General features: G+C 47.5%; 1 protein-coding gene and 1 pseudogene across 1 annotated transcript; both read left to right on the top strand.

The window, feature by feature from the left end:
* The first annotated feature begins 1,329 nt into the window (after positions 1 to 1,329).
* LOC129491635 (mortality factor 4-like protein 2) lies at positions 1,330 to 2,262 on the top strand (annotated as a pseudogene).
* Positions 2,263 to 14,877: 12,615 nt separating this feature from the next.
* Positions 14,878 to 17,214, top strand: GSX2 (GS homeobox 2). The gene is made up of 2 exons (XM_055294733.2): positions 14,878 to 15,633; positions 16,298 to 17,214. Exons 1-2 carry the CDS (start codon positions 15,060 to 15,062, stop codon positions 16,636 to 16,638), a joined length of 915 nt encoding a protein of 304 aa, XP_055150708.1. The 5' UTR covers positions 14,878 to 15,059; the 3' UTR covers positions 16,639 to 17,214.
* The last annotated feature ends 6,927 nt before the right edge of the window (positions 17,215 to 24,141 follow it).

Genomic DNA, 24,141 nt, shown 5'->3' with positions numbered 1-24,141 from the left:
CAGGGCAGACTCCAAATGAGCTCTAGCTAACTACAAGACAATATCTCTTGTTTTCAACCCCGTGTAAATTATAAAACCAAGAGGATGTGGCCATTATGGTGTGTTTCCCAAAAACCGCTCATGTAGCTGTGATGTGAGCAGCTAAAGAATTCCACAGGCCGACAGTGGAGGGAGAACCTTAGCCCTAATCTCAGGGCCACTGGATTTAGAAGCATCCACAGTAAATCCAGTACCTTATTAGTTTTCCTCATTTAGCCAGGAGGTCTGGAAAGGGAACTTGTCTCCCGCCAAAAACAAAATGATACTTTGATTGCAAGTCTAAATCCAGGATCTGATTTTGGCAAGTCCTTTAACCTCTCAATATCTTATTGTGGAAATAACGGTTAAAAAAAACACAAAAAGTCCTATCTAGCTTAAATAATTGTGCTGACTCAAGGGCATAACTGGTTTGAGTCTTTGTAAACTGCAGTCCTGTGTACAGGTAAAATAGAATGGTGTGGAAGCATCCACCTAGAACACTGACATTCTTCTTTCAATCCTTCATCAATTATTGAGCATCTCCTCTGCCAGGTTCTGCTTTATATGCTTAGGAAGCCATGAAAACAAGATAGCTTAGATCTCATTCGTTTTGAAGTTTCCACTAGGCCTTTGATTCATGTGCAACCAGCTTGCAAAATGCTGGTCATGCATAAGTTTTGGGCTCTGCCCTCAAGCAGAGGGGCACAGAGAAGATTATGAGACAGATGATGATAGTAATAAGATGATGCATTGAAATCAGTGCAAATCCATTTCATCTCCATCCCAACCTCACCCTTTCATTGCACCATTGAGTTTGAGGTTTGGTTTAGGAGGTCCTGGATGTAAATTCACCCTCTCTTTGAAATAACAATGGCCCTCTTCTCATAGGGTGGTTGTTCTCAATGAACCCAGTAGACATGAATATCCTGCGGGAGCTTCCATTCTAGCAGGGAGATTGAGATGATAAACATAAACACAGGATATTATGTAGCATATAGTTGGAAAGTGATGATTGCTATGGGAGAAAAAAATAGAGCATGGAAAAGAGATTGCAAGTGCAGAAGGCACAGTAGCAGATTTGATATTTTAAAAAGAGTGAGAAAGCAGCAGCTAGAAAGATCTGGATTCTCATTTCAGGTCACCATTCAGAAAAGCTAAGTTTGTTGTATAGTAAGGCTCAGGAGATCTGATCCTGATTTTAGAAACCTCTGGTTACAGAATCTTGGATTGTATCTCCCACTTCATCCTTCTAGACCATCCTGTAAGATCTGTAAGAGTCCATTTGGGAAATCCCTAGGAGTTCTTGGAAAGAAGAAAGATTGTTGGTTGGAATAAAAACAGAGTTGAATGAGTTCCAGAAAGCCGGGTTCTCAAACTCATGGACAACAATCTGCAGAAGAAGACAACTTCAAAAAGCCAACTAGAAGCAACATGCAGAGAAGATGAGAGGGGCCTCCTCAGGAAAGAAGGCAGCTGGTCCACAGCAGAAAAAGCTTGAAACACTTCTCTCAGGAAGATGCGGAGTCGCTCTGCAGAGAACTTCCTAGCTTCAGGATCCATGAGGAAGGCCAGAAAGAACAAACAGAGTACTCCTGGAAACAGATATGGGGGCAGTACCAGCAAAGCACCTCAGACCCCAAGGAAGGAAAGAGCCTGGGCAGACCTCACTGTTGAAAGCAAGGACGCATTTAAGAACAGAATGGAAGTTAAAGTGAAGATGCCTGAAGAATCGAAACCATGGCTTGTTGGGTACTGGGACTTAGTTACCAAGCAGAAGCAGCTGTTTTAACTCCCTGCTAAGCAAAATGTAGATGCAATTCTAAAGGAGTATGCAAATTGCAAAAAATCTCAGGGAAATGTCAATAATAAGGCATGGGCAGTTAATGAAATTGTGACAATAATAAAAGAATATTTCGACGTGGGGTTAGGCACTCAGCTGCTCTACAAATTTGAGAGATCCCTGTATGCAGAAATCCTCTTGGCTCACTCTGATGCTCCTGTGTCCCAGGTTTAAGAAGCATACACCTACTGAGGTTATTTGTAAGAATTGGAGAAATGTTGGCCTATATATCCCTTGATGAGAAGAGCCTTGTGTTATTGTTGAGCCATTTACATGATTTCCTAAAGTATCTGGCAAAGAATTCTGCATCTCTTTTTACTGGCGGTGATTACAAAGTAGCTTCTGCTAAGTACCACCACAAAGCCCTGTGCTGGTCTACAGACAACTCACTGTTATTTGCCTGAGATCTGGAAACACTTTTTGTTCTTAGTCTTTTTCTTGTAAAATGGATGTTCTTTAACACTGTTAATGTAAAACAGGGCTTATGTTTCAGTTTGTTTTCTGTTCTGTTTTAAACAGAAAATAAAAGGAGTGTAAGCTCCTTTTCTCATTTCGAAGTTGCTACCAGGGTATGCAGTAATTAGAACAAAGAAGAAACATTCAGTAGAACATTTTATTGCCTAGTTGACAACATTGCTTGAATGCTGGTGTTTCTACCCCTTTGACACTACACAATTTTCTAATATGTGTTAATGCTACATGACAAAATGCCCTGACTCCTAGTGCCAAACATTCAATTTAATGTATATACCCAAAACCCCATGCATTTGTTCTCTTTTTTTTTTTTAATGGTGCTTGAAGTAAAACAGCCCATCCTCTACAAATCCATCTATGTTGTTCCTTAGGCATTCTATCTTTGCTCAAATTGTTGAAGGATGGTGGTTTGTTTCATGGTTTTTGTATTTGAGTCTAAGGCATGTTGTAACATGATAGAGGCAATGCATTATTGTGTAAGCCACAGTTTTCTGGAAAAGTTGATATTTTAGGAATTACATTTCAGATCTTAAATAAAATTTGTTTCTAAATTTCAAAGCAAAGAAAAAGAAAAAAGAAAAAAGACAGTAAGAAACTGTCTTTGGAGGAAAGACCTAAAGGTGAGGAAGTAAGACATGTGTGAGCTTGTAGGGGAAGAGTTCTCAACAGAGGGGAGGGCTAGAGAGGGCCAGACCAGCAAGGAAAACAGAGGGAGCAAGTAGGCCAGTGGTTGGAGTGGTCAGAGATAGCCATGGTGGGATCATGGAGGGCCTTTTGTTCTTGGTCTGACCTGATCAGACTTCTATTTCAAAAGGATTCTTCTGGCTGCTCTGTTGAGAACAGATTGTAGAGGCAAGTATAGGAAGAATGAACCTAGTCATCCCTATGCAGTGGTGATGGCTTGGACCCGTGTGACAGTGGTTGGAGTGTTGAGAAGTGGTCAGTTTCCAGTTACATCTGAAGATAAAGCCATCAGGACTTCATGATGGGTTAAATGTACAGGATTAGAGAAAGAGCAAGAGAGGAGTCCCAGAAGATTCAAAGGATTCGGGCAAGAGCCACCAGAAGATGGAGGTGCCAGCAACAGAGACCTGAGGGTAATGCAGGAACCTGGAACTCCTGTACCTTCTCTTCTCCTAGTTTCCAGGGCATCTTCCTGCAAGTGTATAAAACTGTAGGTAGAGGAACAAAGCTGATGTGGTCCTATTTGGTGACTGTAGGAGAGACTGACCACTAAGACCATTTCATCCCTTGAGACCTCAGTTTCCCTAGTTATAACATGAGATATGTCAGTTACATAAGGACAGAATTCCTTTCTTGCTGTTAAATTCAAGAACCTAGATCTGCAATCAATTCTTTAATCTTTCAAGCCTTCTTTTTGATTTTTTTTTCCCCTTGGGAAAACATCTCAATAATGAAATCCAATCTTTAAAAATTTTGGTTTTAAACAAAATTATATTGTGATCAGCTTGAGCCTAGGAGTTCAAGGCTACCGTGAGCTAGGATCCCACCACTGCGCTCCATGTATATATATATATAGTGATCAAAATATTTGATCAAAATATCAAAAAATGTTTTTAATAAGTCAGCTTCTCTAAAATAAGTATGTCTTGCAATTGTTTATACAATACCTTGTTCCAGGGAGGTAAATGGCTAATCAGGAAACATATTTCCTATGTCATATTTAATCAGAAATTTTGCTCACAAGGTTAAATTACAGCATTCATTTTGTGCCACTGTGAAAATATTCCCTTCCATTTTAAGGGAACTAAAAATGCTTCCAAAGCTGCCTAAAAGAATATTCAGCTCCTATAGGTTCTTGCTGCATTTTTATTTCCCTTGGTAACAGCAATTTTGATAACATTGGTGGAAGAAAAGAAGTCATAGTAAAGGATGAAGATGGAGTATCTGATACTATAATACTAGCCTGATGCTAGAGGAGAATGTAATACAGGCTGAGTATTCAAAATTTGCAACTTTTTAAGCACCAACATGACATCGCAAGTGGAAAATTCCACACAGAAGTACTTAAAACATACTGCTTCATGCAAAAAATTATTAAAATATTGTATAAAAAACCTTTAGGCTATGTACACTGAGTAAGCTGTATATGAAATATAAATGAATTTTGTGTTTAGACTTGGGTCCCCTTCCAAGATATCTCATTATATACACGCAAATGTTCCAAAACCATAAAAAATCCAAAATCTTCAAACACATCTGGTCCCAAGCATTTCTAATAAAGGATACTCAAGCTATATAAATTATACACAATTTAATTAATTTATTTTGTATATATATATTTTTTTTTAGATGAAGTTTTGCTCTATGGCCCAGGCTGAAGTGCAGTGGTGCAATCTCGGCTCACTGCAACCTCCACCTCTCAGGTTCAAGAATTCTCCTGTCTCAGCCTCCCAAGTAGCTGCAACTAGAGGCGTGTACCACCACGCTGGCTAATTTTTGTATTTTTAGTAGAGATGCGGTTTCACTATATTGGCCAGGCTGGTCTTGAACTCCTAGCCTCAAGTGATCTGCCTGCCTTGGCCTCCCAAAGTGCTAGGATTATTGACATGAGCCACCACCACCGGCCTAATTTAATTTAAATCCAGAAATAATCCCTTAAACTTTGTAGCTCACAAACACATCCTCCCTCTTTCCCCACAACATTCCATCAGACTCACGGAACGTCATCACACATCAACATCGTCATAGTTTGTATACTGAGTGCTAAGTATGTGCAAGGCACTGTGCCAAAAGATGTCAGACTTAACTCACTTAATGCTCACAACCATCCTGTGAGAAGAGGGCCATTATTATTTCCATGATCAGAGAGAAGGTGGGTTCATATCCAGGACCTCCTAAACCCAATCCCAAACTCAGTGGTGCAGTGAAAGGGTGAGGTTGGGTTGGAGATGAAATGGATTTGCACTGATTTCAATGCATCGTCTTATTACTATCATTGTTTGTCTCATAATCTCCATGCCCCTCTGCTTGAGGCCAGAGGGGCCAAAACTTGTGTATGACTGGCATTTTGCAAGCTGGTTACACATTAATAAAAGGCCCAGTGGGGCCGGGCGCGGTGGCTCACGCTTGTAATCCCAGCACTTTGGGAGGCTGAGGCAGGCGGATCACGAGGTCAGGAGATGGAGACCACGGTGAAACCCCGTCTCTACTAAAAATACAAAAAAAAAATTAGCCGGGCGTGGTGGCGGGCGCCTGTAGTCCCAGCTACTCGGAGAGGCTGAGGCAGGAGAATGGCGTGAACCAGGAGGCGGAGCTTGCAGTGAGCCAAGATCGCGCCACTGCACTCCAGCCTGGGTGACAGAGCGAGACTCCGTCTCAAAAAAATAAATAAATAAAAATAAAAGGCCCAGTGGAAGTTCCAAAACCAATGAGATCTAAGCTATCTTGTTCTCATGGTTTCCCAAGCCCAAGTAGCGCCTGGCATACCATAGGCACACCACAGATGCCCCCTGAGTACATGAACGTAAAGATGATCCACAGGTGGGTGAGCAATACTGTGGGCAGGTGAAAGGGAGGACCTCGATGCAATACTGCCAGAGCCCCTCCTACTTAGAGTGTCCAGGCTTCTACATGGGGAGACAGCGCACCCCTCCAGACACTCCCGATCGCTTGTTTCTGGCTCGCTGAGTGACGCCAGTTTCAAGCCTCAGCCCACGCCAGGCTCCAGCACCAGCAGAGCGGGTCTGCGCGGACAGAGGCACTGGGCTGCGCTGGCCGCGCACCCCACCGAGAGGAAGGCGTGCCTAGTGGGGAGGCGGGGCTCGAGGGGCCGGGCACACGCAGACACACTCCTGCTTCTCACTCTCACACCCCACTCACCCTGTGCACACCCCGTTTCTCGTATTCCTCACATTCACACATTCATACACTCATATATTCACACACACCCATGCTCCCAAACACGCTTCACTCACACAGCTACGCGCACAGGGATCAAAGACCACATTGGGTACAGTGCACACTGCTTGGGTGATGGGTGCACCAAAATCTCAGAAATCTCCACTAAAGAACCTATCCATGTAACCTAACACCACCTGTTCCTCAAAAAACTATTGAAATAATTTAAAAATAGAAAAGGAAAAGCAATCTCATTCCCTACCCTCATTCTAATTCACTTTTCACCTCTTCACACACCATCACGCCCACGTACCTTAATCTCACTCTTGACAGTACTCTTATGCTCGCGCTCATGCACACTCGCCCCCACCTCTCCTTCGCTCTTTACACGCGCTTGCGCGCAGACACACTCAAGGACTCCCTACCCACTTACACTTACGCATGCGCACAGGCTCACACGCGAATTCTGCCTCCTCACTGGCGCTCGCGCATGCGCATCCGTCGCGGAGAGGACTTTGTGCCGGGTGTGGGCGCGGGTGTTTGGCGTTTGGTGGCCTTTGCAGATGGGCTTGTTTTGAGGCTGTGGGGTCAGTGCGATCGCTTAGATTTCCTTGGTTTCCCAGTGAGAAATAAGTTAGCCAGGAAGAGAGAGAGGCGGAGACCCAGGGAGACCGAGACTGGAGGAAGGGAGTAGGTTGCGGTTTTAGAGCCTTGGGAGCAAGAGCGCCGGGTGGGAGCTGTCGCGCAGAGAGCCCCTCGCGCAGCCCCAGAGCCTGTTTGTTTACCCTCTTCCTCGGAGCGGCTTCTCCAGCCGCTCATTTCTTCTGCCTCCCTTGGCCTCGCCCAGGTGTGGGACGCGGGCGAGTGAGGACGAACTTACGACCGTTCTCGGCCGCGCAGCACAGGGTTCCCGCGCTCTGTCCATATGCCCCGAGGACACAGCGCAGGAGGCTGAAAAAGGGACTCAGCGTTAGAAACTATGGCTAGAATTCTCCCTGTGCCACTTGCTATGTGGCCTTGGCCAGGTTACCGTGTTTCCTATCTGAAATAAGGAATCATTCATTCAACAAATATTAATTGCCATCCTAATATATGTTACCTCTGGGCTGGACATTTGGCATACACTGGTGAATACATAAAACAGACCCAGTTTCTGCCCAGGAGCAGTTTGCAGTCAACAGGCATAGGGATTGATTATGATGAGGGCTTTTGAATTAAATAATAAAATATTGCTTTCATCCACTCCAAATGTTTTTCAGCTCTTACTGTGTTCTGGGCACAGGTCAATAAAAACAATCATGTTCCCTGTCCTCATTCTAATTTCAGTCCGTACATTGGACTGGCCCTCAGAACCTTTAATATATAGGAAAACCAACCACACTAACCAACAAATGGACAGCCAACAAATAAGGAAGTAATAAAAGCACCTACCTCACAGGGTTGCTGTGAGAAATAAAGGAGGCGTTAAAGTCTTAACCCACTGCCAGGCATATAGTAGGTGTTCAATAAATGCTAGGTGTTATTAGATGGTTAGTATTGCTTAGTGCCTAAGAGGCTGTGCCATCATTAGCTGTGTGACCTTGGTTCAGTCTTTGAACTTCAATAGTTCAAATAGGGTTCTCCGCAAACATAATGCGGAGAAAATAATGGCATTTCATCTGGGAGGGCTGTTGTGCGGATTAAATGAGGTCATGCAGGCAAGGCTCTTGGTTCAGGAACTGCCACACAGTGAGAGCTCGGAAAATGTAGCTACGAGTATTGTCATATACTCGAAAGGCGACTGTTTTCCTTCTATGCAAAGCAGGTCGGTGTGCAGCAAAGCTGGGAGGTTTCTAATATCATAGGAACGTTTTGAAATTTAGGGCGCAGTCCCAAGTGGGGACGGCCAGGACGCCAGAGCCTTTGACGGCGGCGGGGAGTGGCGAGGTTCCCCTAGCAGGCGAGGTTAATGTAGCTGCTGAACAAAGGTATGCCAAGAAACCGAGGGCTAGAAAAACTCCACACTGGGCGCCTTCAGGGTGCGAGCGCCAGGCTGTGGAGGAGCCTTAGAGGGCAACACTCGGCCCGCAAAAGTCGCGGGGGACGGAGAGATGATTGTGCAGCGGCTTCCTGGCTCCTCGTTGCCAAGCCCAGGGACTCTAATACCTAATGTACAAGCTTCAAGAGCCCGTGGAGCTGCAGGTCTCAGATAATAACAAAACCAACAAGAGAAGCCACGAGCCTTACCAGGCACCAGGCCCGGTGTTAGGCAGTCCTTAATTCCTCACAAAAACTCGAAGACGGTGGCGTTTTCTCTATTTTACAGATGCAGAAACTGAAATTCTTTCTCCACTTTCCTTGGCCTCCTTTCAGTTTTTGCAATTAGCCAAGAGAAACTCTCGGAAGCTCCCGTGAGCACCCTTCGGTGGCCCGGAATGCATTCCCCATCCCTCTTTCCCAGGCCAACACCCGCACATCTTGCAGGTCTCCGTTTAAATGTCACTTCAAGCTTCAGTTTTATCATCACCCAGAGCCCCTTGAGCTTTTCTTTCATATTCACACGACCTTTTTAACTCACCAGCTCCGAGTTAATTTATTAATTCGCTTAACCTGGAAACTCTCCTGGGGCGGGTCTTGTGCTACTGAATTCCCTTGCGCGCAGCCTGGGGTATAATAGGCGCTCAATACACACTTTCCAACTATCAAATGACCAGATAAGGCTCAAAGAAGTTACGTTGCTCTCTTCAGATTCCATGATAGGAGGGCGTAGGGGGCAGGATTTATCATTTATTTCTCAACTACATCAGAACTGCATGCAGAATTCTGGTTGAATTCTGTCTCCCCCTCCATCTCCACCCCGCCGTGTTCCAGCCTCACATCATTAAATCGAAATCCCTTAGGTAATCAGTATTTTTATAAAGCTCTCCAGGTGATTTTTGTAGATGACCAAGATCGAAAACCAGAAGGGCTGGACTGCTAAAAATTATAAAGAATTGCTCTTATTTTAGTGACTTTTTTTTTTAAGTCTTTGCTCCCATAACTAAGCAGCTATTTTGGCTCCAAGCTTTCAGAAAATTTAGGCCAAGGGAAGTGGGGAATTGGTATGCATGTGAATAATTCAACCCTCCTCTTACACACTCCCTGCCTCCCCCGCCCGCCCTCCAATACAAAAACCACATCTCTGAATAGGGTAGTAAAAAATAGTAAGTGCCAGGAGAACTGGAGAGGGAGGGAGGGAGGTGAAGCATTTGCTTCAATTATCCGGATAATTGTTCCCCACCTCAGGCCATTGTTACTGAAATGAAGCAATATTCTATTGGATACTGTCTCAGCCTTTTCAGGCCTGCACCCTGCAGTGCCTAGCACACGCTGGGCACAGAGTAGGCGCTCGATAAATTTTATTCTGATGACAGAGGGGAGCTCTGAGGGTGGGAGAGGGATGCCTTGTTGGGCTTGAGGATTTGGGGGTGGGCGAATATTAATTAAAGTGAAGTGGGGAGCAGAGGGGCTGTGTGGCAGGCATTCAGTGCCATCAAAACTTTTTTCCAACTGGGCTGTTCCTGAAATTCTAAGCCAAACCCCTCACTTATTTCTCAGAAGACCTCCACTACCACCCCCCCACCCCCCTCTCCCCGCTGCTTCTTCTCAGAGGGCCGAATTGAACTCTTGCAACTGTGGTGAACACAAAGGCGAATTCAGGTTTCTCAAAAGCCCATCCGTTCTGAATAAACACCAGGGAGAAGCAAGATTATTTTTGGTGGTGCATGAACACAGGGCCCACAGCCTGCCCTCCCTCTAGAAAGGCCTTCCCTGGCCTTGCATTAAAACTAACAATATTGGGGCAGCTGAAGGAATAGCCTGGCTCCTGAGCCCTCCATCACTCCAGCAGTACAAGAATGTGGGGACTAGCTCCCAACTGCCCTCTTTCATCTTGACCCACAGCTTTTCAAGAGGAGCTTGAGTTCTCTATGAGTGTGTATTTGCTAATTGCAGCCGGGGCTTTAATGAGATTCTTTTAACTCCCCCAAGCTCGTTTGCAGGTTATAGCCTTATCTGGGGACCCACGTTTTCCACCCTGGCTACACATCCTGTGAACAATTGCCTCTCCAGAGCCTGAAAGGAGAGCGAGCGCCCCATTTCTGCTGAATACACGTCTCAGTTCATCCAAGGCTGGCGGGCTTTTGATGGCCACAATGCAAGTTACGCCCAAAGAGTGTCTCTTTGGTCAGATCGACAACGCTTGGCTTCACGTTTGCAAGTTAAACGGGCAGAAACCCGGCTGAAACTCCCACGCCAGACGCCAGGGACATTTCCCTCCGCCCTGCTCAGAGCAAAACTGGGGAATGGGTCTGGGCGGGGGGAGGAAAGAAAGGAGGGGTAGTTGTGAGCAGAGAGTGGGGAAAAAGAGAGTCCTTATTCTCAACAGCCATCTAGAAGAAGAAAGGGGGGGGCATTTTCTCTGGCATTTCTTATTTTTATTTTTCCATTTTGCTTTGTTGGCAGCTTTACCCAAACAAAAAATAAAATAAAAATGAGAGCATTTTCTCCTTGTCTTCACCTAGGTAGCTGCTTTCCTACAGCCCCGAAAATGTGACTCCTTCATAAAATCAAAATTTATGATTATTCAAATGTTGGGGACTGTGAAAAGAGAGGAAGAAAGAGAGAAAATTAATATTGCAGCTGTTCTTCTGATTAATGAGAGATAATTGCTCATGAAAAGTCACCCCTGTGGCATTTTGTTGTCTCCTGGATCTTTGTTCTTTTCCACTATTATTGAGGACTTTCTTGAAGACTAAGCGGTTCTTTTCAATTTTTGGGTATTCAGAAAGGGTTGCCTGGTTACAGAGAATGGGGAAATCTCGGGCTATATCGGGTAAGATGTGCCACAGACAGCAATATCACAATGCCACTCGGAGAAAAGGATGGATACAAGTTAACGATGCACTTTCAATAAAACATTCATAGACTTGTTCACGCTTTGATAATGACCTCATTAAAGGGAGCTGGGGGCAAGTAAGTCCTGTCTCCTGTTTGTGTTCGGCTAACAAAACCCAGCTTTGAGATCATTCATCGCTTTGGAAACTAATATGAAATCAATGTAAGAGGAGCAAATAAATCCGAGGCGGCCCCGCCAACTCCCGGGCTGTCCCGCCCTGCCTGCAGCCTCCATTTGGAGCTGGAGAACCATGTGGGCAAATGCTGAAACTAAGAGAAAAAAGCACTGGGGATGAAAGTGGTGGGGGGGGGGCGGGGTTTGGAGGACACAGAGGGAGGGGCAAAGTGGGAGTTACAGCCTGAAAAAAACAGCTAAGCACAGGAACGGGTCAGAACTCTGGGGCCTGTTGAATAAGCAACGCTAAGTCCCTGCCCTTTACTTTTCCTGACTTTGCCCATGAAAGGAAACAGGAAGAAAGAGAAGTGAGATAGGAATGTGGGGTTCAGGTCAGGTGACATTCCAGAGCTGGGAAGAAGTACTGGAGACCTTTTGGAAGCTAGAACTAAGAATTCAAATCTCAAGGTTGGGCTGAAAGGAAACTGCTCACCCAGGCTCAACTTGGAGAATCCAGAGACAAGAAGGCCGTGCCTCTGCTATTCTTTCTAGAACAGCTTTGATTTTTTTTGTAAGTTGAAGGTAAGGGTGGAGTGCCTTGGCCAGGAGGAGGTACAAAGAACAATTTTGTTACCATCACATATGTGACACTGTCGTGCACTCAAGGAAGACAAAATCATCCTCTATCGTCCTGAACAAGAGGGAGATAATGAAAATATTTCCCCCTTCCTTTAAAAGAACTAATTTTCTCCTTGAATTATGAAAGTAATGGCTTAGGTAACAGCCTGTACTCTGTACCCGACTGCTTAATACCGAATAAATCCTTCCACGTGGCTCCCGGAGTCGTGGCAATTAGAGCTCATTATAGGCTCATAAGAACTCTCATTTTGGGGATTACTTAATGGACGATGACATTTTATCGGACAGAATCACTGAGAAATAAAATTGTGTGGCGGCTCAGGCACTATGGGCACACGCCAATGGTCTTCTGCTCCCTCTCAGGAAAAGAAAGCTGAACTTGGGGTCTCCTGCTGGTTCAGGGCATTGCACTCTGGGGAACGGTAGGCCTGGGCAGGGCCGGGGTGGGGGGGGCAGTGCTGCCCCGGGGGCATGGAGGGTAGGCTTCCTCTGAGTAAGGGATAGGCAGGTAGGGCCAGATAGGGGCTGGACTCAGAAAAGGAGGCGGGAGAGAGACTGGCAGACACTGAGAGATCCAAAGAGAACTAGAGAAGTGAGTCGGAGTGGACAGAAACTATGCAAGAAATAGGATTCCAGTATACTTGCTCTTGGTGGGCTGAAGCAATTAACCTAGTACCCTAAGGGGCAAGTTTTTCAGACATGGTCTTGCTTTCAGCCTCAGCCTGTTCTGAAACCACTGCTCCCCTTGAAGTCTTTAGGAAACCCCATGAGCCCCTCACATTTCTCAAAATTCCTTGGCACTGAAAAATGAAAGTTTCCATAGTCAGACACAAATTGAATAAGATGCACAAGCCTCTTGCATAGTTAAGATTCTCTAAAGTAAAATGGTCTGCACATGGGTGCGATTTCTAGGACTTCAGCATAGGAGCTTTTCCTCTGAACACATCCCAAACCGCTGGGAACATTGTGACTCAAACCATCAGCCCAAAACAGACTGCGGATAACCGGGTACCGAACCCAGAGGAGGAAAAGAGAGAAAGCTATTATTCTTAAAGAGTATCTGTATCTATATATGCATGTATAGTTGCAAAGTGAATGGGGGAAATCGAGTCATCTATTCGGACAGTTTAGGACTGTAAAAAATATCCTGCCATTCAGCAGGATATTTTTGTTGCCATCCTCCATCAGTGGCTCCAAGCCGTCTTCCTGGGGCTGAAATGATTTCAGGGATTGCCTAGATCCTCCAGTCATGAACAAGGGCGGGCTGGGGTGAGCCTGAGCATCTGCAGACCTTGTGGTACAAAAGTAGTTACAGCTGAGCTGCCCTATGTTAAGCCCTGAGACTCCTTAATTGTTGTCACAAGATGTTGGATTAGCACATTTCTGGAATAGCTGTCTGTTTACACTCCAGAGACCCACCGTCCACTAACCACTTTCTAATTGAATTCTAATCACATTCAAATAGCTCAATAACCAGCCTCAGCTGCAATTCATAAAACTTTAATTGCCATCCATAAATCCTGGGCTCCCCAGAGCGGGGCATCCCTACAACCCAATTAGACTTCTCTAGCAGGCAAGAGAGACCGTCACAGAGACGGAGACGGGAAGACAGAGGATGGAAAGATGGAGCGTGGCTCTAGCTGGTGCTCTCCTGGATTTGGGCACCTTGTTCTCTCAGGTGGAGGGAGTCCTGTCTCTAAGTTTCTTAGCACCATCATTAACTCAGGATTGAAGTTAGCCCTTCTGGAAAAAGAATCAGACTTTTAGCTATTGCCCAACCTCATGGCCCCAGCCCGCTTTTCTGCAGGGGGAAAGGAAGAGAGAAAATGGCCACCTCTGCTGCCTTGCCTTCTCCGAAGATAAATAGTCCCAATAGTTTGGCAGCCACCCTCTCTCGGGCAGTGAGAGGTGCGCAAGACTTCCATGGACCAGAGAGATTTCCCTTACAAAGCCACTTCTTCCAATCAGAGGCAGGATTCCCTGGATGGCTGAATCCTCTTCATCCTTTTTAGGTTCTTAAGATGCAGAGGAAAGAGTGCTTCCTGGTTAGCCTTGCTAAGCTGCCCAAGATTGGTAAAAATGAGGGACAGGAAATCCTCAGACCCAGAGCGAAGGTCTATCTAATCCCTGCTCCGTCTTTAGGAGGGCTTGGTGTTTGAGGTCCTCCCTCCAAAATCTTCAGGATGGACTTTGTAGGGTTGCCCTGGAATGCCATAGTGTTAACTACTTGGAGAAAGAAAAGGGTGACTCTTCAGCATCTCTCTCTCTCTGAGGAAGTGGGAGGTGCCGATCAGAAAGGGAAACAAGGAAGGGTCGTTGGTCTGAGTGGCCCCAGGAGGGCCCCAAGTACAAAGACACTTAAGACCTTGTCGAACATCAGCACGAAAAGCTTGACGGTTTCTTAGCTGGGAGGCCTCACTGTTCTGCGCCGGACCGTCCTGAACTAACCACCTGAATGACCTCTGCCAAGTCCAAAAGCTGTGGACAGGGGTAGGTGTAACCGTGGCCAGAGCTGCGCTCAGGGACTGGACGACTGCCAGTCCGCCGCCCGCACAATCCTGCTCCAAACCGCAGGCCTCACACTTCACCGCGCCGCAGCCACTCCTACCACAGAGGAGCTGGGAACACTGAGCATTCCTATTAAAAGGGCCTCCAAGTCCCCACCTGGTACGCTTTGCGGTGGGGCGTGGGGAAGAGTTGGGCTGGGGCCAGGGTAGCGAGATGGGGTGGGATGGAGGATGCAGCGCTGTGATTTCTCAGTAAAGCGTGGAGAAAGAGGGGGAGGAGGCCGGCCTCCCCGGGAAATTAACAAAACCTACACTTTGCAAAGTCTCCCCCATCCCCCTCCCCCGAGTTCTTCCCCGCCGCGCGCCCGCCCCTCCTCGCGGCTTCTGTTGTGACTCGGGCAGCCTATCCCGAGGGTGGGGAGCTGCCGATGAGCCTGAGCCGAGCGGTACTCCGCAGCATCACGTGCCAGGGTGGGGGGCTATAAAATACCCGAGCCGGGGCGCCGGGCGGGGGACGTGAGGACCAGCCCTCTCCGGGGACCCCTTTGTTCCCAGCCTAGACGCCAACACCTCTGCGTCCCCAAGGGCTTGACTGCCCGTGTCTGCGCGGCTCCCAGGGCAGAGCTTAGAACACTAGAGGAGAGGGGTCGCCGCGACCGGCCGGGGCTTCCAGCCACCCACCCCTCTCGACATGTCTCGCTCCTTCTATGTCGACTCGCTCATCATCAAGGACACCTCACGGCCTGCGCCCTCGCTGCCTGAACCGCACCCCGGGCCGGATTTCTTCATCCCGCTTGGCATGCCGTCCCCATTGGTGATGTCCGTGTCCGGCCCCGGCTGCCCGTCCCGCAAGAGCGGCGCGTTCTGCGTGTGCCCTCTCTGCGTCACTTCGCACCTGCACTCCTCTCGGGGGTCTGTGGGCGCCAGCAGCGGGGGCGCAGGGGCCGGGGTTACCGGGGCCGGAGGCAGTGGGGTGGCGGGGGCCGCAGGGGCACTGCCTCTGCTTAAGAGCCAGTTCTCTTCGGCTCCTGTGGACGCGCAGTTTTGTCCGCGGGTGAACCATGCGCATCATCACCACCATCCGCCGCAGCACCACCATCACCACCATCAGCCCCAGCAGCCTGGCTCGGCCGCGGCGGCGGCGGCAGCAGCAGCAGCAGCGGCGGCCGCGGCGGCCTTGGGGCACCCGCAACACCACGCACCTGTCTGCACCGCCACCACCTACAACGTGGCGGACCCGCGGAGATTCCACTGCCTCACCATGGGTAGGGCGGGGTCTTGGGGCACCTGCGCTCCGCGTCTTTCGCGCTCCTGGAGCAAACTTTCCACCTCCAGTGGAGGAAGTGCGAGCCCGGGGACAGGGTGAAGAGGGAGGAGGGGCTTTTAGTGTAACTGTAGAGTCAGCCACAGAAGTTCCACGAAGGTGGAAGTTAGTTTGCCAGCTTCTCCACTCAGCCTGGTGCGTTTTACTCCTAGTACTAGGTGCTCGAGTATTGCCTTATTAATACTGGGGCCTTAGGGACCTCGAACGTCACGGCGGAGAAACCGGAGGTTAACTGCTTGGGGTTTGGGGTGGGTGTGTTTGAACCTGTGTGGCATCCCCGCGTCGGGTCTGGCTAAAGCGTTTTGACGTTTTTGGCTAAGCCTGCGCGCTTCTCCGCTAGGCTCAAAGAGAGACGATCAGATAGTGCAAGCCCCCATCCCTCTTTAGTCCTGTGACTTCGCATCCTGCGCATCGAAGACCTTTATTTGATTTGCACGTCTCTTTTCTTCCCCGCTAAGCAACCACGTACCTTGAAATGGGAAAGGGATACAGATGTTCGGCTGGGCTTCCCCGGGTGGGTCCCTGAAATGCGTCCTGGTTAGCACGTGGGGTGGGAGCGCCTTGCCCGAGCCTTACCTCTCTACCCTCTCTTCGCCGGTCCGCAGGAGGCTCTGACGCCAGCCAGGTACCCAATGGCAAGAGGATGAGGACGGCATTCACTAGCACGCAGCTCCTGGAGCTGGAGAGAGAATTCTCTTCCAACATGTACCTGTCTCGACTCCGGAGGATTGAAATCGCCACTTACCTGAACCTGTCGGAGAAGCAGGTGAAAATCTGGTTTCAGAACCGCCGAGTGAAGCACAAGAAGGAGGGGAAGGGCACGCAGAGGAACAGTCACGCGGGCTGCAAGTGCGTCGGGAGCCAGGTGCACTACGCGCGCTCCGAGGATGAGGACTCCCTGTCGCCGGCCTCGGCCAACGATGACAAGGAGATTTCCCCCTTATGAGGGAGGGCCTCCTCCCTCACATCCCCCGCTCCTGGCAGATCAAGCAACGCCAAGGCGTGGGGCACCCAGGGGCCAAAATCCTTGCTCATTGCAGTGGTCCCATCTGGAGAAGAAACGAACCTGGAAGTTCTGGAATGGACAAGCTGGGGCCTGATCCTTCGCGTCTCCTTATTGACCTGTTTATCTAGGGCTCCAACTTGAAGTTATAGATTTTTTTAAAAAATGTAAATAACCTATAATTCAACTCATTCTTGTCGTACAACAGAGGAAAAACAGGGTTGGTTTAAGTTTAACACTGTATGGGGTTTTTGAAAGCACATGTCATTTTCCCATCCCTACTCTCTTTCAGAACTCGATAAGAACACAGGGTTTATTGATTATTTTCTCTTGTCGTTTTCAAACAAAAACACCCAAGTTGAAAATAATTTAGAAAATTAGACCCTATAGGTCTTGCTTTCTAAAATTTCAACTGGGGAGAATTTAAAATCTAAGTCGCTGGAAGTCCCTTTGTATGTGAATAGTTTTATATAAAATTTATATTTATATTTATTTAAATAAATGAAACAAAAACCAGAATTTTAAATTTGTGGTGTTTGCTCTCCCTATCTTCTCCTGCCCCCTCCTCCAATGTCTAGAGAAAGGCATATGCAGGAAAAAGCTGTCTGAGGAATTCGAGGAAAATGTTGAGTAAGAACTTGGTAACGTGGGTCTCTTGACTGGGGAGTTTGTGGCTCAATAGGTTTTCTATGTAACGGAACTTTCGCCAAGGAGGCACCTTTAGTCATGATGGCATCTACCAGGCAGTGCCTCTCCATCCTCAAAATAGGCAACCTCCTATTTTGATAGGACAAATCACTCCATTTAGACAGTTGATAGGACAAATCACTCCATTTAGAATGACACTGACCATTAATGACAGGTAAACTTTATTTAGCAAGGAAGGGTAAAAATCACCCATCTAGTTTTTGTTTTCTTCTTTCTACTTCCTCATTTCTCTCAGTACGGAAACTTGAATTATGTGAAGGAATTTGTAGAGTCAGAATAGTTTTAGGAAGAGCAACAATCCATCAAACAGGTCAGAAGCAAACAGTGGAAACTTAAAAACGATGCTGCAGGCAGAATTAGCGGGTTTCCCTCAATGTTGAGAAAACAAAAAGTCAGGGACAGGAAGTATTCTGTTCAAAGAGTTATAATCTCACTTTTTCAAAGCAGCCCGGAGATGCCTTTAGACCTTTGAGTTTCGGGGGGTTTTTTTCCCGGTCTCCCTAACGTCCAGTTAATTTGGCTCCCTTCTAGTACCCGCCCGCCCACCCCCCTTCCCATAGCCTAGCAGAATCACTTCCTTTAAGCCTGGTCCCAGAGAAGACTTATTTCTAGCTCTTCCCTCAGCAGGGCAACTGGCTCTCTCCTCAGTGCAGCCTGGGCTTGTTATCTTAGGGAGAGAAGTGAAGAAGCTGGAAACAGGAAAACGAAGAGGTCTCATTCCCTGCAAGCTGAGCCCCACTAATCCTCAACTGGTGTGATTTCTGATTAGGTTCTATAAAGACGCCACCCAATAGGTCCAAGCTATAGGAGTTAATGACAACACAATACACAAGGGCTTTAGGTCTGAGTTACTTGAGGCTGGTCGGACTGAACCTTACCAGGTACGGTTGGGGTTCTAAAACTGGCCATGGTTTTCCCTGAGTGTTGTATTTAGCGCGCGCGCGCACACACACACACACACAGTAGGCTCAGAAGGAAAATCCCTCTTCGTTCTGTGAAGGGACATAGGGAGGAGGGCCCGCACTGTGTCAGGCTGAAAAGGGAGCTGCCGGCGCTTTGTGCAATGTGCTCTGTCCTGCGCAGAGGTCCCAGACAGCCGGCTCACTACTGCTCGGCCTGGGAGGCTCAGGCCTCTGGATCCCTTTCCTCCTGTCTCTCACGCGCAGAGCTCCGGGCTCTTCGCCCTGCCCGCCACTAAAGGGAGGAGGCGCAGGCCGGCTGCCTTTCCAAAAGATTCTGTCTGCCTTCTTCCCAAGAAGCGGACCTCTCCGCGCGCGCCAGAGCAGAGGTGGGAGGAAGGGAGTTTGTAGGCGCAAAGAACAGGAGTTTAAGCAGACTATTTCCACCAGGGGAAATAAGAAGCACAAAGAGCGCCTGCTGCAGCTCTTTGCGCTCTTGCCCAAAGCTAAGCTTCCTCTGGGCTGTGGTGAGACCCCTCTGGTCCCCGTTCCATCTACCCAGCCCGGCCTCTCTGGGGCTCAGCGCTCAGGTTTAGCCCTCCCCTATGTCCATGACTAGCCCCGATCACAGTCTCTTAAGCCTCGCCTGGCTCCCGGCTCCCAGGCCCTGCGGAGCCACGCACTTGGAACACCTGGTACCGCGCGCGGTGGGCCCAGCTCTGCCATGCCGCAGATAGCCGCAGGGCCAACCCTGTTTAGATGGTTTGGATCTGCTTGGATGGCCCCAGCCCCTCTTGCTTCGACCTTTGGGGAAGTTCCCTAGGGAAAGGAGAATAAACAAAGTATTTCTGCCCAGAGGCAAAAAAAAAAAAAAAAAAAAAAAAAAAGCGTAGCGATACCTATTTAGATATTGGGACACTCTCCGTAGAAGAAAAGTTTCTCCAGGGTTCCCAGGGAGGTCTTCTTTCTAGGACATCCGATGCAGAGTGGACTTTTTTGGTCACTTTGAGAATGGAGTATGAGGTCTCCTACTATGCTAGAATAAGTTTTACATGTTCCCCTATCTCCACTCCTCAAAAAATATCAGTTGATGTTTTTGAAGTTTTCAAATTAGAATAATGCTTTGGTATTTTGGAGTCAGTCTGATTCTAAAGACCAACAGTTTCACTTTAGTTTAAGAGCATTTAAGCCAACCCTCAGAAACTCACATTCTCAACTAAATAATGTTGATATCAAACACCCATTTAAGAGGAAAGTTTAAGATGTATGGGGTCACCCTTGACAATTTCTCTACCCGGGAAGCACTAGATACTAGTTTCCAATATGCCCCACTTGAAAAACAGAAACAGAACTCTGTTTCCCCAGAGCGTGCCCTTTTAGAGAGGTCATGGAAAGAAAGAAAGAACGGAAAGAAAGAGAATGAAAATGAGAATTAGAAAGCAGGAACTTGCTCCACCAAGAGAAAATCAGTGGGTAGCCCCAGCCGTGAGTGTGGTTGAGTCCATCTTTCTGAGAACAAATCTCATGCTAGTTTTAAACAGGAAAAGAGCTGGGGGTGGAAGGCAGAGTGGAGAGCAGGAAGGATGACCTCTCACCCATGTGCCCTGGCCCAGCCCAGACATTCAGAGCATAGAGGACGAACAGAGACTTTTCCCCTTCACTGTCCCACTCAGCCACCAACAAATGCCTAAGGCCAAGGGCCTGATACTGATAGCAAACTAGGCCAAAAGCAAAAGTGACCCAGTAGCCCATCCTTAGGGTGTCAGTGGGCCCGCATGATGGAGACACTGGTGCCCATAGACCTCTTTTCCTCTGGGGTCCTTATTCTGAAGTGGTCATCATAGCTCAGTCCCTTCCCCACTCCCCTAAAGAATATCCAATAATTTTAGGAGGGACAAAACACTTGGGGATGTGAAGTCTTTGATTTCTGACCACCCCCCCCCCCCCGCCCCCGGCTCCTCATTGCCAACCACCACCCACCGCCCACAACGCCCCACCAATTCTATCCAGTTATATCTGGTCAGGATTAGAAATGCAGTTTGCTTGGCACACACTAACTGTGGTCAGACAATTGCCAGAAAGGTGGTGGTTCTAACTAAAAGCGGTCACAGAGGGCAACAGGGTCTTTGTATGTACATGTGTGTAGTGCGTGCATGCATGAGGCACGTGAGTGTGTGAGAGAGACAGAGAGGGTCCTTTGATGGTGGTGATGTAGGTGGAAAAGAGTAATTTTTAACCAGGTTTTCTTTTTATTTTTATTTCCCACTTATACCTTTCCTGCAGGTTCCACTCGCTTTTAATGGCACTCCTTGAGAGATTTCTTTGAGGGAGATGGGGAGGTGCTCAGTGTTGGGCTGTGGGGAGGAAAAACAGTCTGAACGTGGAGGGGAGACATGGAGAAGAGCTCTGGGGCATGATCTCAAGCCCAGCCTTATGGGTGTGAGAGAGGGGAGGAGAATGACACTCCAATAGAACCTATTTGCTAGAGGAAATCGGGTTTAAAGGAGCAATCACTCCTTTCAAAAGAGCTCCTCCCATCTTCTCCAAACACAGCCCAAAGCTGTCCTAGACGATGAATGCAGTTCAGTGCATCAAAGCAATTGTTCCTATTTTCATTATTCACAGGGAATCTTTGAATGTACCTGTTAAGGTGGCAGACCTTTTAAAAGGAAACATTTTTTTTTCATGCAATTAAATGGTGCATTTACTAGGAGTCTATTAACATAATTTAATATAAATCTATTTTATAAATCTTTAGGCTCACATTACTGAAAATTGAGCTTCTCTTAAAAATGCCCACGTCTCTTCCCTAAACTACATAGAATAGAACCCAAAAACTTGCTATTCTAAGCCAGCTAGAAATATTAAAAGTAATAGAATCCTTTGTATTGTCTTTTGTTAATGGTGGGGGTATGAAGAAAAGGGGCAACTTGTCTCATAGAAATTCTACAAGGACCCAGGGCTTCCACATCCAACGTCTGGCACTGGGCAACACAGGCTGGAACTAAGGGAGGGGCCAAAGAAGCACAGAACTTAAGACATCTCTTAGAATCAGACTTGAATCAGAACTCAGACTAAAAAAAAATAAAAAAATAAAAAAAAATCGGCAAAACTCCAACTTGCAAAGAAATTTGGATTCAAGTTTCTTGTGTTTGGGGAAAAAAAATCTGAGGCCTGTGAGACCTCTGGTGCTGCTCCATGTGGCAATAGATAACCTTGTCTGTTGCCATAGCCAGACTACTTATTCTCAAGTGTACCCTCCAAAATCCTGGGCGTCCCATTATCTCTGAAAATAGTGTTTTGTGCTCTCTTAATATACTGATGTCAATGCCGCCCTTCGGTACTGGGCACTGCTTTTCTTCAAGCTGAGCCCTATGTTTTCCTGAATCCTTGCTGTATCTTTGTTGAGCCTTCTAAATCCCAAACCCAGGAAGGCCCCAGGGGCTCCCCTGAGTGAATCCTAACAGATCGGAAGTGTATGCTGTGTGCTTAGGAAAGTAACTAGTTTCAGATTAATGAAGCAGTGACAATTTCAATCTGCTTAAAGGCGGAGGTTGGCACTGCCCAGGCCTGAGCGTGGGGAGCTCGCCAGGCTGGGCTTTATATTGTCCCCTTTTCTGAAGAGCAGACAAAGATGGATAGAGAGACATTGAAAAGCAAGGGGAGTATTTCAAACAGTCTCATAAAGCAGGCTGTCACTTTAAGACAAGAACCATAGTGCTTTGATGACTTTGTATTAGCTGCACCATTTCAAATAGGGGACTCAAGTCTCTAGCGAGAGGGAGGCAAGGGGAGAGAGGAGAGAGAAGATGAGAGAGAGAGAGAGAAAGAGAGAGAGAGAGAATGTAGTAATATTTAGCCTGTGAGCACTGTAGTGAAAGTAATTCTAGGCAACTACTTGGTTTCTGAAGTTCAAGGAGAAACCACCCACAGCAGGTGCAGAGAAAAAAAGGCAGGTGGGAGTTGCTCCCGATGGGAAAGAGCTCCCTGCCTATGAGTGGCAGCCGGCTCCAAGGAGCTGAAGCCAGCTTGGTCTCAGTTTGCTGGGAAGGGATGGAGCAGGATGAGAAGCTCTGCCTGCCCCAGACCTTGAAGGATTATAATGGAAATTTTTGAGAGTGTGAAAAAGAAAGAATAGGAAGGAGAGGGAGTGCACGCTTTTGGAGCCCTCCTTCACAAACCGTAATTTAGATTGGGGTCAAGCAGCAGCCAGCCACCTTCCTCCTTTCCTCCTTAATTAATTAATAAGAATAATTAATTATTAGGATTTTGAATGTCAAGGCTTCAAAATGCCTTTGGCTAGAGGCTGATGAGTTGCTTAAGCCATACATGTAGTTTTAACTCCGGACAAGGGAGTTGAGACTTAGAGGTGTGTTTGCTGTCACTCTTTTTTTTTTTTTTTTTGCCTTTGCCTCTGCTTCCCCAGTGATCTTTCTCTGCCTGCATTTCTCTGTCTTGTCTCCATCTCCTTCTGCCTTGATATCCGCCCCCCACCCCCACCCTTTGTTCTCCTGGCCATTTTCCCCATCCAGTCTCCCCTGGCCATGGCTCAATCCTCCTAGCTCTCCGGGGAAAGAGGAGGATGCTAAAGCTGTCATTCCTACTTGGGTCTCTACTGCTGGCACAGGCATCTCGGAATCCCACTGCATCGTCGGTGGCAGGAAGTGGGTGGGCAGTAATGTAGTTTCACCCGCTGGGTAGAAAGTTATTGGCAGCTTAGATTTTTTTTTCTTTCTGCTTGTCAAAAATTTCTTTCTCTTTCTTTTCTTCTCTTTTTTCTTTTTTTTTTTTCTTGGATACAGGAACCAGAACCACGAAGCCCTGCAAGCTTTGAAGGCCGGCGAAAGGGCTCCCCGGTCGGTGGCGCTGGAGGGAGAAGCGTTTAGTCACTGTTTCATTAGGCACTATTTGAACCTTGCAACATGTGGTAATTTCTGGGGCAAGCTGAAAAGGGGGGATTATGTAGGAGGGACACAAGGAAATTAGCCAACGGTTAATTTAACTCGTTTTCTGCTAGAATTTTCGATACATTCCTAATTGACTGAGGGGCAGGTGAAGCTCCCGCCCCATGCAGGCTCATTCACGGTGGGAATAAATGGCTCTTTCTCAACTCACACTGCTCACAATATATCATCAGGGAAAAGACATACAATGAATATGTTGATTTTTTTTATTAATGGAATTACACCCTGCCATGCAGGTGTGAGGGTAAAAACCTATACTGCAATGAAATAAGATTAACAATGAAATTAGAATTTTATTAGCTTTATATGTCACACAGACCTGGATTTGAACTGTCAAAACAAGCAACAAAAAAAGATATTCTGAACGCAGCCCTGTCAATCAACCACGAGAAACGAACAGTGTGGTATCGAAATCATAATCAACTTCCAGTTCTTCAGCGCCTCACTTGGGCCTTACGTGGGAAGCAAGTGGGTGGAGGACCCCGCGTGGGCAAAGGCCTGGTCTCTGGACCTGCAGGTAGTAGATGAAAAACACCACTGGGTTCGGTAGACCCGGCCTAAAAAAGGCTCCGGTCCAGGCTAGAAGGGCCTGGATGGCCCGAGGCCTCCAAGATATCAGACGGACGGGCTGGGCACCCGCGGCCTGCAGGCCATATTTCGCGTCCTCCAAATCAGCTGCCTAGGGCGGGCCGTGACCCGAGGGAATTGGAGAGAAAAGTCCAAACGCTGGGCGAGAGGCGGAGTAGGGCGCCCTTTGGAAACCGCCCTGGGTTTTGTTACTCCGCCTCCGGAGCTTCGGCGCAGCTACCTGGGTCTGGCAGACGCAGAGGTGCCCTATGCAAATGGTTCACTATTAGGCGAGAAAGAAATACTTC

The sequence above is a fragment of the Symphalangus syndactylus genome, chromosome 10 (assembly GCF_028878055.3).
Source record: "Symphalangus syndactylus isolate Jambi chromosome 10, NHGRI_mSymSyn1-v2.1_pri, whole genome shotgun sequence".
Taxonomy (NCBI): domain Eukaryota; kingdom Metazoa; phylum Chordata; class Mammalia; order Primates; family Hylobatidae; genus Symphalangus; species Symphalangus syndactylus.
The sequence above is the reverse complement of the archived record's forward strand: the minus strand, read 5'-3'. Positions and strand labels throughout refer to the sequence as shown.

Excerpts from the sequence above, each read along its gene's own strand:
- GSX2 (XM_055294733.2), top strand. The coding sequence starts at position 15,060 with ATGTCTCGCTCCTTCTATGTCGACTCGCTCATCATCAAGGACACCTCA. Across the intron at positions 15,634-16,297 it reads ATTCCACTGCCTCACCATGG|GAGGCTCTGACGCCAGCCAG; the intron begins GTAGGGCGGGGT and ends GCCGGTCCGCAG.